Source organism: Rhododendron vialii, chromosome 11a (assembly GCF_030253575.1).
Source record: "Rhododendron vialii isolate Sample 1 chromosome 11a, ASM3025357v1".
NCBI lineage: Eukaryota > Viridiplantae > Streptophyta > Magnoliopsida > Ericales > Ericaceae > Rhododendron > Rhododendron vialii.
Window position 1 is genome coordinate 38,225,184 of NC_080567.1, and position 16,543 is coordinate 38,241,726.

General features: G+C 37.8%; 1 protein-coding gene and 1 long non-coding RNA gene across 2 annotated transcripts; both read left to right on the forward strand.

Annotated features, from left to right (window-relative positions):
• Positions 1 to 1,096: 1,096 nt before the first annotated feature.
• LOC131308041 (uncharacterized) lies at positions 1,097 to 4,715 on the forward strand. The gene is made up of 7 exons (XR_009194276.1): positions 1,097 to 1,134; positions 1,253 to 1,825; positions 1,928 to 1,996; positions 2,124 to 2,211; positions 2,303 to 2,753; positions 4,084 to 4,162; positions 4,298 to 4,715. It is a non-coding gene; the product is annotated as an uncharacterized LOC131308041 (long non-coding RNA).
• Positions 4,716 to 8,012: 3,297 nt separating this feature from the next.
• LOC131308045 (peptidyl-prolyl cis-trans isomerase-like) lies at positions 8,013 to 9,032 on the forward strand. The gene has a single exon (XM_058334850.1). It carries the CDS (start codon positions 8,269 to 8,271, stop codon positions 8,785 to 8,787), a length of 519 nt encoding a protein of 172 aa, XP_058190833.1. The 5' UTR covers positions 8,013 to 8,268; the 3' UTR covers positions 8,788 to 9,032.
• The last annotated feature ends 7,511 nt before the right edge of the window (positions 9,033 to 16,543 follow it).

The window sequence follows — 16,543 nt, forward strand, 5'->3', positions numbered from 1 at the left end:
TTTTTTTTTTCCCCGCTGGTATTTCGTTCTTCCTTCGATCAATCGAACAAGTGGTCGACAAAATCGCAGCAAGAAGAACCAGAAGAAGGAACAATGTCGGGTATGGGAGACGGGTACGTGGGCACGGCCCAAGACGCAGTGTGGATCCGAAGGCTAAGCCGAGTAGAGGAAATCCAAGAACTCAAAAACAAGACTGCACCCGAGGCCAACCGGGTCTCCTCCAATTCGGGCCCAGTACCTCCGAGGTTCGTATCTCCCGGTCCTACTAAGGAAAGTGAAGATGAGTGAAAATAATTAAGAAGGACTAATGGGAGAAAATGAGGGGGGAAATTTTACTATTCTTAGAACTCTATTTTTCCATTTTCTCTCCCCTTTCCTCTCCAACCAAACAGGGGATGAGAAAACATTTAACTTTCTTTCCCTTTCCCTTCCTTTCCACAATTTCCAAACAAATTGAGGAAATTGGGTTAGAATCGTAACTTTTTGATTCCTTAGGAATTGGAAAATCTTAAACCTTCTTGTAACAATGAGTAGACTTCGAGATTTTTTTAAAATCACAAATTTTTAGCTGTGGTGACTGGAGGAATTTTAAGAGTTGGGTCAGTCACAAACATAAGTTCCACGTAATGTTCGACGAAATACATATTGAATATATTGATAGTTTATTTTGACAAAAAGAACTTGAAAGTACATGAGCTTTTACGATTGGATTCAACGAGGTTTGATGGTTTTAAGTAGTAGTTGCACAATGACCTCCCTGTCAATTGTGTCAAGCTAGAGAGCACATTGCAAGTAAACACTGTAAACAATTTTCAAACAGCTTACCCCATCAGTTATAGAGTGGTGTCGTCTGTTCGAAGGATGGCAGTGTAAACTTGAATGTGTTTTCAATTTGTGTTTGGTGGTTTAATTTGTGCTTCAGATTCTCGAGACAGCATTCAAGAAGGAAACGGTTGGTCTAGTTACTGAGGAGGAATATGTTGAGAAGGTAGCCTTTAAATGTTTTTGAGTAATAACTGTTTGACAATGGAAGCACCGTGCTTGACTATTGTGCTTTGAATATGTGCCGGAGAGGGTTAATGTTCAAACTATATTTGAAGAAGAAAAGGGGAAACTTCAGAAGCTACAACAAGAGTGTGTACAAAACATGGGACATTGGGAAAATTCGCGAGACTTAGTGTTTTTCTGTAGGCTCTTCCGTATCATATTTGGTTTTTAATAAACTTTGGCCCTATTTTTGCTTAATTTGTAGGGAGGAGGAGCTTCAAGCACAAAAGAGGCAAAAGCAGAAGGTAAAGGGGAACCCCGATTATCTTCCTCAAATGATATTGAAAATGGAAGCGAGGAGGAATATGAGGAAAACACTAGCAGTGAGTATAACCAACTCAGTGCAACCTTGAATCTTTTATTTCTTTTTATCTATATCCTAATATTTCAAGAGGTTTAAAATTATAAGGTAGCTGGCAGCGGATGTCTGAAATTAAAATTTCAAGGCCTAGGATGTTTGGTTTATCCAGCTGGCAGCGGCTGGGGAGTGAAGATGATAGGATGGGATTGAGGGAGAATTAAGTGTGATTATGATTGGGTGACTCAATGACATTGTTACGTAGGTTACTATATGGATAAATAAGATTGGAGTTTAAAAAGTCCTCTCGAGTTGGAAGCGTTAGATGGCACTGGGTAGTAAAATAGTTTTAAGTTAGATCTGGTGGTTTAAGGGCAAATTGGTCGTGTTGGTTTCAAGATGACGTCAAAACTTGAATTGATAGTTGGCTGTTAGCAGAGGGCTGGTGCTTTTACCGACTTGGAGATTAAGGGAATTACCGTAAGTATTAGCTTAGTCATATACTTTTATGTCAACTCAAAACTCTTGTCTAATTCTCTTCTTCTCAATCTAAAGATTCACGCTTATTGTATCACTTCACAGAAAGTAAAGAACCAAAGAGGCTTGCACTTGGAAAGTTCCTACTGTAGAAACTAGCTTCTTACGTGACAGGTTGGGACTCTCTCTCTCTCTCTCTCTCTCTCTCTCTCCTTCCTTTTGTTTTGATTAGTAGTGCTGCCTTTCAATGTTCTCTCCCTCATGTTGATTTTGGCTTATTATTTTCCTTGGGGTTGTGAAGCACTCTTACAGTGAGAAGGAAGCAGAGGACAAGCTGAACGTGGAAGGCTGCGGGAAACAGTGGCTTCATGAGCAGGAACAGATTCGAAGTAATTTTGCTTTTTCTGTACTGTTGTGCTCCTGTAATTTCTGGATGAACAGAATGTCATAAATCATTTTTCTGCATATTCTTTTTATCAGATTAGCCTCTTGAAATCACTTACTCAGATGGAGCAGGCTATTGGCAAGTTCTTCAGGTAGTTTTGGCTATATACTTCCACTATCTTTCGCTGATCTATCTTCTTCAACCCTCCCCCAAAGTTCACTCTACTGCAACATTTTTCTTGGCCTCCTTCGGAGTTTCCGTTTTTCAAAGGTGATACAATTGGAGAATTTCTTCGGGCTGCTCAGCAGCAACTTGCACCTGAGTTTCGAGAGATTTTGGACAACTTCAGTGGAGAACCTGCTTTACGTAAAGGAAGATCTTATTATACCTCATGTGACTGTGAGATATTATGAATACGCTTATTTATGGTCGTATTTATGTATTCACCGTTTGGACCTGTGCAGCTATTGCATCACTTTTTGTTTTCATAGGATTTCCAGCAGCACAGTTTCTACGAGCTGATTGTCGACAAGGCAAGGGGGAAAAGTGAGCCAGTAATCCTCATCTTTAGTATACTTCAAGTTTGCCTTCATATTGTGGTAACTGAAAGTGTGAAAAGCAAATTACGCATTTTCAGGGTTTCCTTTTTGCTTTTTCAAAGATGGGAGAAATGGTAAAATGGCTCTTCAAAAAAAGTTGCTAGTTTGTGATGAACTTAAGACACAAAAGGTTGCTAGTTTTAGGGTCATTTGCGTCGTTTGCATGCAGCTTGTTCTTACTTTTTTTTACCATGGATTGTTCTTTCTTTGCTTTTTGTTTTTTTGGTCAGCTTTTCCAATTTGATGTGCACGAGGACGTGCGAACAATTGCTGACGCAACCATTGAGAAGGATGACATATAGGTTTTCCACATTTACTTTTATTCATCGTCGCATGTGGTGGAGTAAGTTCCATAAAACTTGAAAGAGTTGGGAGTAAACACACGCCATTAACTGTCAGGCTCTGACCTTATATTAAGATATGACAACAATTAAATTTCATGTACTGAAAATTTGTAAAAAATATTCAATGTCTAATTTAAAGCTTTTTAAGTTTATGTTAGTTGTGAATGAAACTAAATTCTACACAACTCGAAGTGTATTTAGGATTCTATGGAAGTCTAAGTCTTGTAGATTTTAAATTAAAACACTTTAGCTTGTCACATTACTTGGGCATTTGTTCAGAGGCATAATCTTTTACTACCTGGTGGAAACTGCCATTTCAAAATTTTACCGATCTATTGCATCTATAATTCGTTGGCATATGCAAGCAAGTAGAAGTTGTTCATGGAAGTTCTTAACATGATAACCAAGATGTCTGAAAACCAACAATCATCCTGCATCAATTTTTTTGGATCCCGTTACATGTGGTCCTTTGTCTTCTATAAAGAAACCATCCCATGAGAAACAAGGCGCGTACACATGTATTTGTGGATGTGATTTGCCAGATCCTTGCATTAGGTTTGCACATTTCTACGGAGTGATTGTTTAGTGCCCCAACAGGGCCGGCTCTGAGATTTATGAGGTCTAAAGCGAACTATTTCAAATGGGCCCTCAAGTCTCAATATACTTTGCCTAGACAAAAAAAAAAACTTTCATACAGAAGTCATTGCAGTCATTTGAGAGCAAAACTACCATATGGAACTATAATAATATGGGGCCCCAAAAATTAGTCAAAATTTAGAGGCCTAAAGTGGTGGCTTTACGGGCTTTAGCCCAAAGCTGGCTCTGTGCCCCAACTGTTCTGTCCACCAGAAATTCCCCTTGGGGCAGTGAATAATTTCCATTTCTATGGGATTATTAAACAACATACTAATTTCTTCACCTGCTTGTTTATAGTCCCATGCTGGTAAAGTTTTAGAGAGACACTGGCATGAAAAGAACAAGCACATCTTTCCTGCTTCGATCAAGATGGGAGGTACTCTCTCTCTCTCTCTCTCTCTCTCTCTCTCTCTCTCTCTCTCTCTCTCTCTCTCATTATATTCTTTGGCCACTGATGATTCATGATCGCTCCTATGTTTCTCTGGCTATTATTTTCTTCAAAATATTGCAGATATATGACCCAACAAGGAAGTGGGAGCGGTACACAATCCACGGGAATTAATTAACCATAGGCAATGTTCTCATACACGCTCTATTGCTGCTTTTATGAGCTGAAACCGATGCCATCTTCAACCCTAACTGCATTCCCCTGCATTTTTGTGTAGCTCAGCTGATGATTTATATGTACTTGTGCTAGCATTTGTGGTCAGCTTCGAGTAGCTATTTGTGTAACGGTTCCCTAGAATCCCTACAAAAGACCTTGCACCAGAACATGTTGAGGCGAACCACTTTTTTACCACAATAGTTTCTGCTGAAATGTAATTTATCTGATCACTTCAGCGTACGTTGCTTGCAATTTGGGCATTGGAAGAATATTGCATTCCTCACGTATGATGGTCAAATGTCAATGACTCAATGCACCATGTTCACCCTGCATGGCTTAAGGCTTACGTAACATATCTTGATCTTCTGTTATCGATTTTAGTATGACCTCTGGTAATGCAATGCAGACTGCAGTGATTCGTTGGCAGAATAACGGGCTGGTCAGCTTTTTTGCCTTTTCATTTTCCCATAGAACCTATGTATGAATATACTGTACATTTTTCGGGCTGTTCATGTAGAGTTATTTTTATCTCAAGTATTAATTATTTATTATGTGCTGGTAGATATTGTTATCAACCAAATGCAACAAGTAATAGTATAAGTCATGAGGACTATGTCAGGATTTGAATATCTATGATAGTATAACACACAGATACAAATTGGTCTAACCAAGAACTTCATCTACCATAGTTATTCAAAACTATGAGCTTGAGAAAAAGGTAATTGACATTTAGAAAGTGTGCAGAATTCCTCACACACAAAAAAAATATGCGTGTCTCAGTAGTGAATGGTTATGTGGCTGTGAAAATGAGAATCGGATTTGTCCTCGGTATCCTAGCTTTTCTCCTCCTCTCCTCTCCATTCCTCCAAGTTTCGCATCTCAGATCTAGATCCAATTCTACGCATGTAGATTTAATTTCCAATTTTATGTATATTACATACTCGTATGGGCCTTAGTTTTCACCATCTAGTTTTGTGTGGTTTGCATTTTCAACCTCAGCCTCCGTTACAATCCGTTCTTCTTTTTTTGTTAATCATGTTACGATCCGTTCTTCATGTTCCTAAACGAGGTTTACTACTACTACTACTATATTTGCTCGTTTGATTTACAGGTTAGCATCTTTTATGACGTTTATTGGTGATTTTCTGCTTTATTTTATCTGACAGTGGATTCTTATCATTTTCATTTACCTCATTTTCGTGATCAATTTATGTTTAGTATGATTTCAATTCCAACTCAGCTGGTATTCCAGTTAACTTCGAGTTTTTGGGAGTTTTGTTCTTATTCAAACAAATTTTGCGTTCGTTAATTTTGCACCAAATTTTTATAGATTATTAAATGGTTTTTGATCATCATTATAAGTGTTTTATCACTTGTGGTTCTCCAATTATCATTGACTATGTTAACGGCTCATACTAACTTCTAGTAGGATATAATGATGAAGATGGTGAGAGTTACATCAGGCATGAACTCCAACACACTAATGATTTTTTTTTAAGTACGTTGTTCACAAGAAATATTTATAACCTCTGTATTGCAATTTCACAATTGTACAAATCAATGCAGCACCTGCCAATGAGCTCTTAGCTCAATTGACATCACCGATTGCTTTCTTCAGTTGAGGCCTTTTGAACTCCATGAGGAACGGCTAGGAGGCTATGGACAGCCTCTAAATCTTTTGTGGACAGGGTCAGAGGGACATTGAGACAAGTGTAGGCAACCGACCCCACTGGCTCTAATTTTTACTCATTTGATCTCATTTTAAAATTCATTTTTGCCCCAGTCCATATAAAAGTTTTGTATTTAGGGAAAAAAAAGGTCGAAATAAAATTTTCACCCACAGAATTCCCAAACGCAACAACCAGTTTCGTTTGTTCTTCAAAACAAATCAAGTGTTTTGGTTTGTTTCTCCTCTCCTAATCTCTGCTCTGCACCAAAATCTCCATGGAAGGTAAGAACATACTCCCCCCCAAAAAAACCAATTTCTTTCTCGCAAAACAAATCAGAGCCAAATTTTATTGTTCTTTTTTTTTTTTTCTGGATTCACAGAATCACATTTTGATAATGATAAAAAATAGTTGAGACGTGGAATATCCAGATAACCAAGGAGAAGTGATTGTGGAAATCATAAGTCACTCATCTTGGTGAAATCGGAGGTGTAACTGTATAGGTACGTTTTTCCCCAAACGTTGCTCTAGTTGTCAATAAAAAACTGTTTTCCAATTTGAAAGGAGTTAATGACCTTGCGCAAAAGATGATTGAGACCTGAAGAGATATGGCATATTCCTCAGTTTATAGACTTCTTACTTTGGCACTTATTTTTACCATGCTACTGCCACGTTAGAGAGATCATTTTCCGCTATGAAAATTGTAAAGAGTAGGCTTTGAAATCGTATGTGTGATCAATGAATGGATGGATGATAGCATCATTTTTAAAGGCTTCAACCAAGCTATCATGCATCCAAAGTATGAAAAGTCGTCGAGGTCAATTATAAATCGAAGTTACATTTTGTTATTAATATATATATACACACACTTTTTGATTAACTTGTTAATACTAAATGTTTCTTTCAATTAGCAACTAGCAAAGTGAATCACACATAGTTCAAATTTCTGATCTCATTTATCGAAAATCCTGACTCTAGTTCAAATTTCTGACCTCATTTATCGAAAATACTGACTCCGTTATTGCCTGTGGACTAGCTTGCTAACTTCTGCTAACTCTTGTTGATGCATACGATATGCCAAAAAAAAAAAAATACTAAGGCTCCGGTTTCGAAAGGAAAATAAGTACTTATTTTTTAAAAAAGCAATTTCAAGTTCAAAAATCATGTGCTTACGCAAATTATTTTTCTATCAATATGGATTTTATTTGATAGATCTCATTGAGATATTTAATACAGTATAAAAAAATTTTAAAAAAAATTTCATTTATATTATTTTTAAGTTAAAAAATATAAAATAAATATTTATTTTTTAAAAAGGTATTCTGCAACGGGGCCTAATTCCACCAACCAATAATCTCTCAATGTAAGAATCAAGCCTTGCAACGTGAATCTGTAGACAATTCAAACAACGATGTCACGTCCAAAAAAAAAAGTTTTCGAAAAAGAGCGAAAGAATAAATGCTGTTAGGCTCCGTTCCAGTACTCAATATAAGTACTTATTTTTTAAGAAGGCAATTTCAAGTTTAAAAATAATGCGTTTACGTAAATAATTTTCTTACCAATATAGATCTAGTTTGATAGATTTCATTGAGATCTTTTATACGGTGCAAAAAAAATCGAAAAATTAATTTTAATTTACGTTATTTTTGAGTTTGAAAATGTGAAATAAGTACTTATTTTTTAAGAAGGTGTTCTGAAACGGGGCCGTAGTGTCTTCCTTATGTTCAGGGTTCGATTTTCGTAAGCACACATTCTCTTCTCAAGTTTCCATAATAGAGTAGATTATGATTAACGAACTAAAAAAAAAAAATACACGAAAGATTCTGATAAAAAAAAAAAAAACACGAAGAACACGTGATCTGTCAAAATAAGATCTTACACAAAATAACGACAAACAAAAAGGTGACACGCATCACAATGAATATCAACCACGGTGGTAGTCCATCAACCAGCAGGTAAATTCCAAACCCCCAATCCTGACAAACTTCCAAACTAAACCACGGTTAAAAAATAACCAACCCCGGTCACCCCTCCCTCTCTCTCTCTCCACCTCCTTCGCCGCACGATTCGAACACGTGTCCCACCTCCAACGACGAGGATCACCACTCTATATCTCACCCACGCTCCCAAACCCCTATATAACCTCACTTTCACCACTCCAACCCTGCACACAATCGTACTACCAGTAAAAAATCAAAAGCATCCAATCTAATGGCAAACCCTAGAGTGTACTTTGATCTGAGCATCGGCAGCACGCCGGCCGGCCGCGTCGTCATGGAGCTCTACGCCGACACCACCCCCATCACCGCCGAGAACTTCCGCGCCCTCTGCACGGGCGAGAAGGGCGTCGGCAAGAGCGGCAAGCCCCTGCACTACAAGGGCTCCACCTTCCACCGCGTGATCCCCGGGTTCATGTGCCAGGGCGGCGACTTCACCGCCGGGAACGGCACAGGAGGCGAGTCGATCTACGGCGCGAAGTTCGCCGACGAGAACTTCGTGAAGAAGCACACCGGGCCGGGGATACTGTCGATGGCGAACGCCGGGAAGAACACCAACGGCTCGCAGTTCTTTATCTGCACGGAGCAGACGGCGTGGCTGGACGGGAAGCACGTGGTGTTCGGGCAGGTCGTGGAGGGGTTGGATGTGATCAGGGCGGTGGAGAAGGTGGGGAGCAGCAGCGGGTCTACCTCGAAGACCGTGAAGATCGCCGATTGCGGTCAGATCTCGTGATCTGGCCGTTGATTTGTGGTCTGATCTCGAATGGTCTGATCTGTCTGAGTGGAGTAGTTTTTATCTACCTTCCTAACTATCTTATCTAGGGTTTGTGTTTTGTTTTGTTTCGTTTTGAGTCAATGTCATCTAGATCGGGTCTAGGGTTTCAGTAGTGTGGTACTTTAATTGGGGGTTGAATGTAGTTTGCGTTTTTCTGGTTCAATAATTCTGGAATAAAGATTAGTGTTACTACTTCGTTTCCATGTCGACGTTGTGTTTGCGCAATTGATCTCTCCCTAATTTTTCTTCTTCTTTCCTGATAATTATGGCCTTTCCTTTCATTTTCCCGGCAACCAAAAGATGGGAAGTGGGTGTTTGTAATTTTGATTTGGTCAAGGTTGATTACTTGCTTTTACTGTATGAGTTATGGATAATTGTGCGAAAAATCAACCATTTGGTAGCAGTGGTGGGGTCCTTCTTTGAGGATATTCCTTTTTTGATCTCAAATCTGATCCAATTCTGGTTGCGATGGACGAAGACATCTCAGGATGTGGCGCACCCCCACCGCATGGCAATTGCAATTTGAGTTGGTGGGCCGGTATTTGTTTTTGTGTATGAAGGCCCGCTATTCTTTGTGGGTTGGGCTTTGTTCTTCTCTAAAGCCTGTTAAGGCTAACAGAAAAGCTATGATTTTTTTTTTTAGAATTTTTGGACAACTCGGATCGGCCGTCCGGTGGCAGGAGACGGCCCGCCGGCGGCACGATTTCCCTCCCCCATGGTCGGTACATATAGCAACTCTCTAAGGCTAAAATGTATGGGAAATACATATAGCAACTCTCTAAGGCTAAAATGTATGGGAAAATGACGGCTCAGGATATGTTTTAATAATTAATATCTGTCAAGAACAAATTAAGAACATTTGTTAATACTAAAAATGTCATTAGCAAATATTAATTATCAAAATACGTTATTGACCGTCATTTTTCCAAAATGTAGGGTATCCCACTCGTGTTGCGGGTTGGCCCATTTGGTGTGGTCAGTGCTCACAAGGTGGGACCAATTTTAGAATCTCAATTATCTTTTGGAAAATAATTTTCTCACTCTTTTATTATTATGATGGCACATCTTTTCCTGTCTTTAAGTGAAAAAATGTGCATAAAAACTTTACTAAAAGACAAAAAATAAAGTATTATAATAAAAAAAAAGAGTGAAAATTATTTCCCTTCTTTTTTGACTTTTTATTTTTACGAGAACAGTGCGTAGATAATTTTACTTTGCTTGCACAACAGCATGAGAGAATAGAAGTTTAGCAAGAGAATTACGTAATACAAGTACTACGAAAATAGGCATGTTAAATTGGAATGATTCGACAACCACTGCTTAGTGCAGTTGGTCAGTTATTTTCCCATTTGTGAAAAGTCTTGGGTTCAAGCCCTACATGGGACAGGCCCTTTAGGGGGACAGGGCTATGAATAGCTTCTGGTTTCCCCGTGCTAACTCTAACATCTTTACTAACCCCCGCTGATGTATATCGTTGTGGCAAAAAAAAAATTTTGGAATGGTTGAGATATTAAAAAATTGTATCATATTTTTCCGATACGAATCGCTGAAAATATGCAATACGAATCTTATTTGATTGACATTGATTAGTTCTATGTATTATACAAATGCCAAAAATAAATCAACAAACAAAGACGAAAGGAGTAATTAAACGTGGTGGTTTGGTAATAAATTGTCAAAATATTTGAATGCTGGGTTTTTCTTGCCAACAATTACGCATGACCAGATCTCAATCTCGAGATAGCATTTCGGGATTTTATATATGCTTTCCCCTATAACTTGCTATGACCAAATTTCAAATTCAGCAAATCACCAGTCTCGATGCTGATAAAATAAAAGAAAAGAAAAATTCCTCAATCCAGTAATTAAATATGCTCCAAAAATAACTTTCCTTGTATATTACTCCCTCCGTCCTTTTTTAAATGTCCTACTTCGTAACTCCAATTTATTAAAAAAACATCATCATTATACCTTTCACATCAACTTTTTCCTCCACTTTCCCTACTTACCCATCATCATTACACTTTTTACTCACTAACTTTTCAAAATGAAATTTACTTTTAGGGACAAAATAAATAATGTACCAATTTTTACCCACTAACTTTATCAAATAGACACTTATTAAGAAACGTCCCAAAATAAAATACTGAACTATAATAAGGGGACGGAGGAAGTAATTCTCCCTAGAAGTTACCTCTACTGCTCCAATTTTCAAGATAACTACAGATGGCTGGTCCCCATTATCTTAGACTCCCGAGGGGGTAAGAGTTGGTAAATAAATTGTTAACTTTGGTAGCTTTTTGGAGGCATAATCAAAGTAAACCCATTCTTGATCCCCTTTTAATAAAGAAATAAAAGAAATGTTCTTCTCCATAACTCTGGGCATCCGGATTAAACAGAGTAGTTTACAAGACCTCGAATAGTTCGTGAGAACTAATTCTACCGTTTACTGGCGAGGAGACCACTTAAAGACAGAACAAAATTTTATATGAACTGGTCCCGTAAGAATTGATAGTACTTGCGAGGTGTCGAACATGAAATCTGAGAGGGGGCGAATCCGGTTGTAGATCTTGACCACTAAACCTGCTCTTGGGGTACTTAATTAAGAAATAGAGAAAAATTCAATTACCAAGGGAAAGAACTTAACTCGTATTTACTCTCATAACAAAAGAGATTTGGAGGCTGCTATGTTGAAATCGGATGCGGGGGCTCTGCTGCCCACCGTGGGCAGCAGCCCCTGCCCACACCTCACACACATCTCACACGACACCGTTTTGGAAAGGAAAAAAAAAACAAAACTCTTCGTTTGCAATCTTATGAATCAGAAACGTGATTATGAAAGTCATAGAGTTAAAATTTAATTATGTTTCTTTAGAATAATATGATCAGAATAATAAGATCTTCGCGTCAATTCAAACGGATTAAAAATTGGAACACTTAAATTTTTAATAATATTTTTTAATATATAAACGGTCTATAAAAATTAAGTGCGCTAATTTTTAATTCGTTTGAACATCTTATTATTCTGATCATATTATTCTAAAGAGATATAATTAATTTTTGTCTATAAGGCTCTCATAATCACGTTTCTGATCTACAGGATCCTAAATAAAGAGCATATACTTAATTATGAGAGCCCTAGAGACAAAAATTAATTATGATACTTTAGAATCATATAATTAGAATAATAAGATCTTCGTATTTGTTCAAACGAATTAAAACTTGGCGTACTTAATTTTTTTTAGACCGTTTATATATTAAAAAATATGATTAAAAAATTAAGTGCTCCAATTTTCAATCCGTTTGAATTGACACGAAGATCTTATTATTCTGATCAAATTATTTTAAAGAGACATAATTAAATTTTAACTTTAGAGCTTTCATAATCACGTTTCTGCTCTATAAGAGTGCAAACGAAAAGTTTGGTTTTTCTTTCCTTTCCAAAACGGTGCCGTGTGAGGTGTGGGCAGGGGCTGCTGCCCATGGTGGGTAGCAGAGCCCCCGCGTCCCACATTTAAGCTGTGGAAACACGGATCCGGGAGCTCTGCTGCCCAAAGGGGGCAGCAACCCCTACCTACACCCTCAAAACGACGCTCAAAACGACGTCGTTTTGAGGGTAAACTGCTGAGCAGGGACAAAATGTTGCTGTTTTGGTGGGAAATTTTTTTTTTATTCTCCGTTTGCAATCTTATGAAGCAGAAACTTGATTATGAGAGTTTTAAAGACAAAATTTGATTATATCTCTTTAGAATAATATGATCAGAATAATAAAATCTTCACACCCGTTCAAACAGATTAAAAATTGGAGCACTTCATTTTTTAATCATATTTTTAAATATATAAACGGTCTCAAAAAATTAAGTGTTCAAATTTTTACTCCGTTTGAATCGGTGCAAAGATCTTATTATTCTGATCATATTATTCTAAAAGGTCATAATTATTTTTTGTCTATAGTGCTCTCATAATCAAATTTTTACTCTACAGGATTCTAAATAAAGAGCATATACTTAATATGAGAGCCCTAAAGATAAAAAATTAATTATGACCCTTTAGAATAATATAATCAGAGTAATAAGATTTTTGCACCGATTTATACGGAGTGAAAATTTGAGTACTTAATTTTTTAAGACCATTTATATATTAAAAAACATGGTTAAAAAATTAAGTGCTCCAATTTTTAATCCGTTTGAACGGGTGTGAAGATCTTATTATTTTGATCATATTATTCTAAAGAAACATAATCAAATTTTGTCTTTAAAGCTCTCATAATCAAGTTTCTGCTTGATAGGATTGCAAACGGAGAATAAGGAATTTTTTTCCTACCAAAACGGCAACGTTTTGTCCCCTGCTCAGCAGTTTACCCTCAAAACGACGTCGTTTTGAGGGTGTGAGTAGGGGCTGCTGCCCCTTCTAGGCAGCAGAGCCCCCGGATCCGTTGAAATCCCCAAGGAAATAAGACAAGCGACGAAGGTTCGATTTAGATTTGCAATTGGCAACATGGGAGCGGATTGCTCAAAAAATCCTTGAGACCCCCTGAAAAAATTGAAGGACAAACGAAGCATCTTGTCAACGAAAACTTCATACCGATTGCAAAACTCAAAAAGTTGAACAATTCTCGTAAAATAACAAGTTAATTAGACATCATCAATCACATGATATAATCAAATTTATTTTTAAAAGTGGATGTCTAAAATCATTTTACTTTTGCAAGAATAATATTCTTTCGGTCATTGGATCGATGATGCAGTAAACTCAATATTATGCAAAGATGATCTGTTCATGCTTAAAAATGAATGATGTAGATTAATTTTTTAATTTCGAATGAAACCTGTTATGAAAGCACAATAGTTTGAGGCATGAAGAGTTGTAGCAAGTATATTATTGGCAATCATGCCAAATTTTTGATCAGCTCTTCACAAATGAAGATTCGTGATGTGAGAGACATGAATCTCTTGTAAGGAAGCCAACTATTTTTATTTTTCGAAATTAGCCCATGATTTTCCACCCTAAGAGCAAGTTCACTTATTATTGTCAAAATGGCACTGTCAAAATTATTTTTTGGCTTGTTACAATTTCAAAATGCCAAAAAATTGAAAGTGTCATTTTCACATAATCTGAAATTCAGACCATTGATTAATGTAACGCCCCCAATTTTGGGTACGTTAAATGAGGCATTTATTATATAATAAAGAGAGTCTGGCTCATTATTACATCATAAATACATCATAAGGAAAAGGTACATTTATTCAACAAGGAAGGAAACTAGGGTTCCTAATACTACTCTGCTTGCTCTTCCATCCTAGCAAGCTCCTCTGCTCCAAAAGCTTCCACGGTGTACATCTTATCCTGTTCATCTAAGAAATCTGACACATTATACCGGCGTCGCCACCCATATAATATGTCAGGGTCACCAAAAAGGCAACACCGTGAGCTACAACGCTCAATAGAGTAAACCCTACCCACTAACTCATAACTTACAAACAGTAAATCATATACGACGAATAGTAACAATCACACATCCACATTCACTATTCAAGTATCGTTGGTGTCCATGTTTTTTCTGTGTTTCTCCTACGCAACTCATCGTAGACCGTGTCTCCATTTTCACTTTTCATCACCAAATCAACATTTTCAAAATCCGTTTTTAACACACCCAACCTCGGTTCCGCCGTTCCGGGTTCCCGAGTATCCTCACAATGGTTCCGCCGCACCGGGTTCCCATTGGCACACATTTGCATTGGCTCCTCTCCGCGGATAACCAAGCCACACACCCAACCTCGGTTCCGCCGTTCCGGGTTCCCGAGTATCCTCACAATGGTTCCGCCGTCCCGGGTTCCCATTGGCACACATCCACACACACATTTCACATAATGCCATCAAAATCGGTCATTATGTAGTTTCAAAAATATTTCCTCCTTCGAAAACACATTTTCTTGTTAACCACACCCTAGGTGTCATGTTTCTATTTCCTCGATTTCCGTGTCTCGTTTTCATGCATAGACTCCGCGGTAGGACTTTTCGCATACGCAACCATAAATCATTCATTGTAATCTAACAAGATCATCCAATTCTATATTACTAAGCATGCTTGAAAAGATCAAAATATGAATACTTCAAATCAAGCGTTAAAATCTTATCTTTCGAAAATCGTTATATCTTACTTTTTGAGAAATTCAATACAACATATGTTTATTTAAGACAAAGTCATTTATCCAACATGTTCGTACCTCCATTAGTGAGATAAACTTATTGACAATCATGCATTTTAAACGATAAGCTTATTTACTTGAAACCAAACAATAGATAATCTTATCTACGATATTGATACTTTGAATCAAGAACATGCTACTTTCTAACGTAGATTCTATACTATACGTAGAGTTATTGGATTAGGGTTCTACGTATACTTAGGGAAGTGAGTAGAGAAAATCTACATGATCGTAATGTCATTTCAAGATTTTGTAAAACGAGCTTGCTATTTATTCCTAATACTTTAACTTGCCTTATCATAAGCAAAATAACTAAAGTTATACTAGGGAAAATGAGTAGAGATTAATCTACCTTGATCCGAAACTTAGTCGGGGCCGATCAAGCTAGTTGGAAGATTTTCTACGGGCTGTGAAACTTGCAAATCTGGACCGAACTTCGGATGGCAGTAACTCGGTCAATATTTGGCCGAATACGATCGTTCTTGGGTCGAAGTTGAAGTTCTTGAAGTGCTCTACGACTTTAGTGAAGGAAGTTGATCCTAGAAACTACTTTAGGTAGGAGAAAAATGGTGATAAAGGCAGAGACAGTATGCTGTCTGGAAATGGAAATCCGAGATTTTTACTGAACTTCGGATGCCAATATCTTTGTCGTTTCTTCACCGATTTGGATGGTTCTTGGGTCTAACTTGAAGGTTTCGAAGTGCTCTACAACTTTCTCGAAGGGAGTTGGTTCTAAAAACTAATTTAAGCAGGAGAAAAATAGAGATTCGTGGAGGGCAGTAAGCTGCCTGGAACTGGAAATGGTGTTTGGAGAGGAATGTAAGCAAGGGAGTGAAGGGGTGAGTTGAACTTGAAGTGAGCTTGCTATTTATAGGCACAAGTCTTGGCTCCCTCCCTCCTCCATATGGCCGGCCCCCCCCTCTCCTCTCTTTTCCCCATGGATTTGCTCCATTGTCATGTCCAATCAAGCTTGAAAGCATGCCAAGTCTTCCATGACTTGTCACTTCCATTTGTTGGCCAAATCTTTAGGTCATCATGAAGGGTTTTGGACTTGTCAAGTCTATGGGGAGGTTGCTTGCAAGAAGGAATATAATCATGGCCTAGCTTTGTACTTTGGAAGACTAGAATGGGTTGGCATGTAGTCAAAAAAATAGGCTTAAGGCTATAAAGGTTGCTTGTGTAAGTAATCAATACTCATGCACACACTCCACCCCACTCTCTCCATCCGGCCTTCTCTCTCTCTCTCTCTCTCTCTCTCTCTCTCTCTCTCTCTCTCTCTCTCTCTCTCTCTCTCTCTCTCACTTGTATCTATATACATCCAAGAAAATCTAGGAAAGTAAGTATAGGATTTTAAGACTAGAACATAGGTGTGCATGCCTGCATGGCTAGTTAACTAGTCTTGGAAGTAAAATGATGATATTCTTGGCCCATGATTTTGTATGGTCAAATCAAAGCCTCATTGGCAACTTAATTGCTATTAACCAATGGTCAAAAATTTCTCCTAC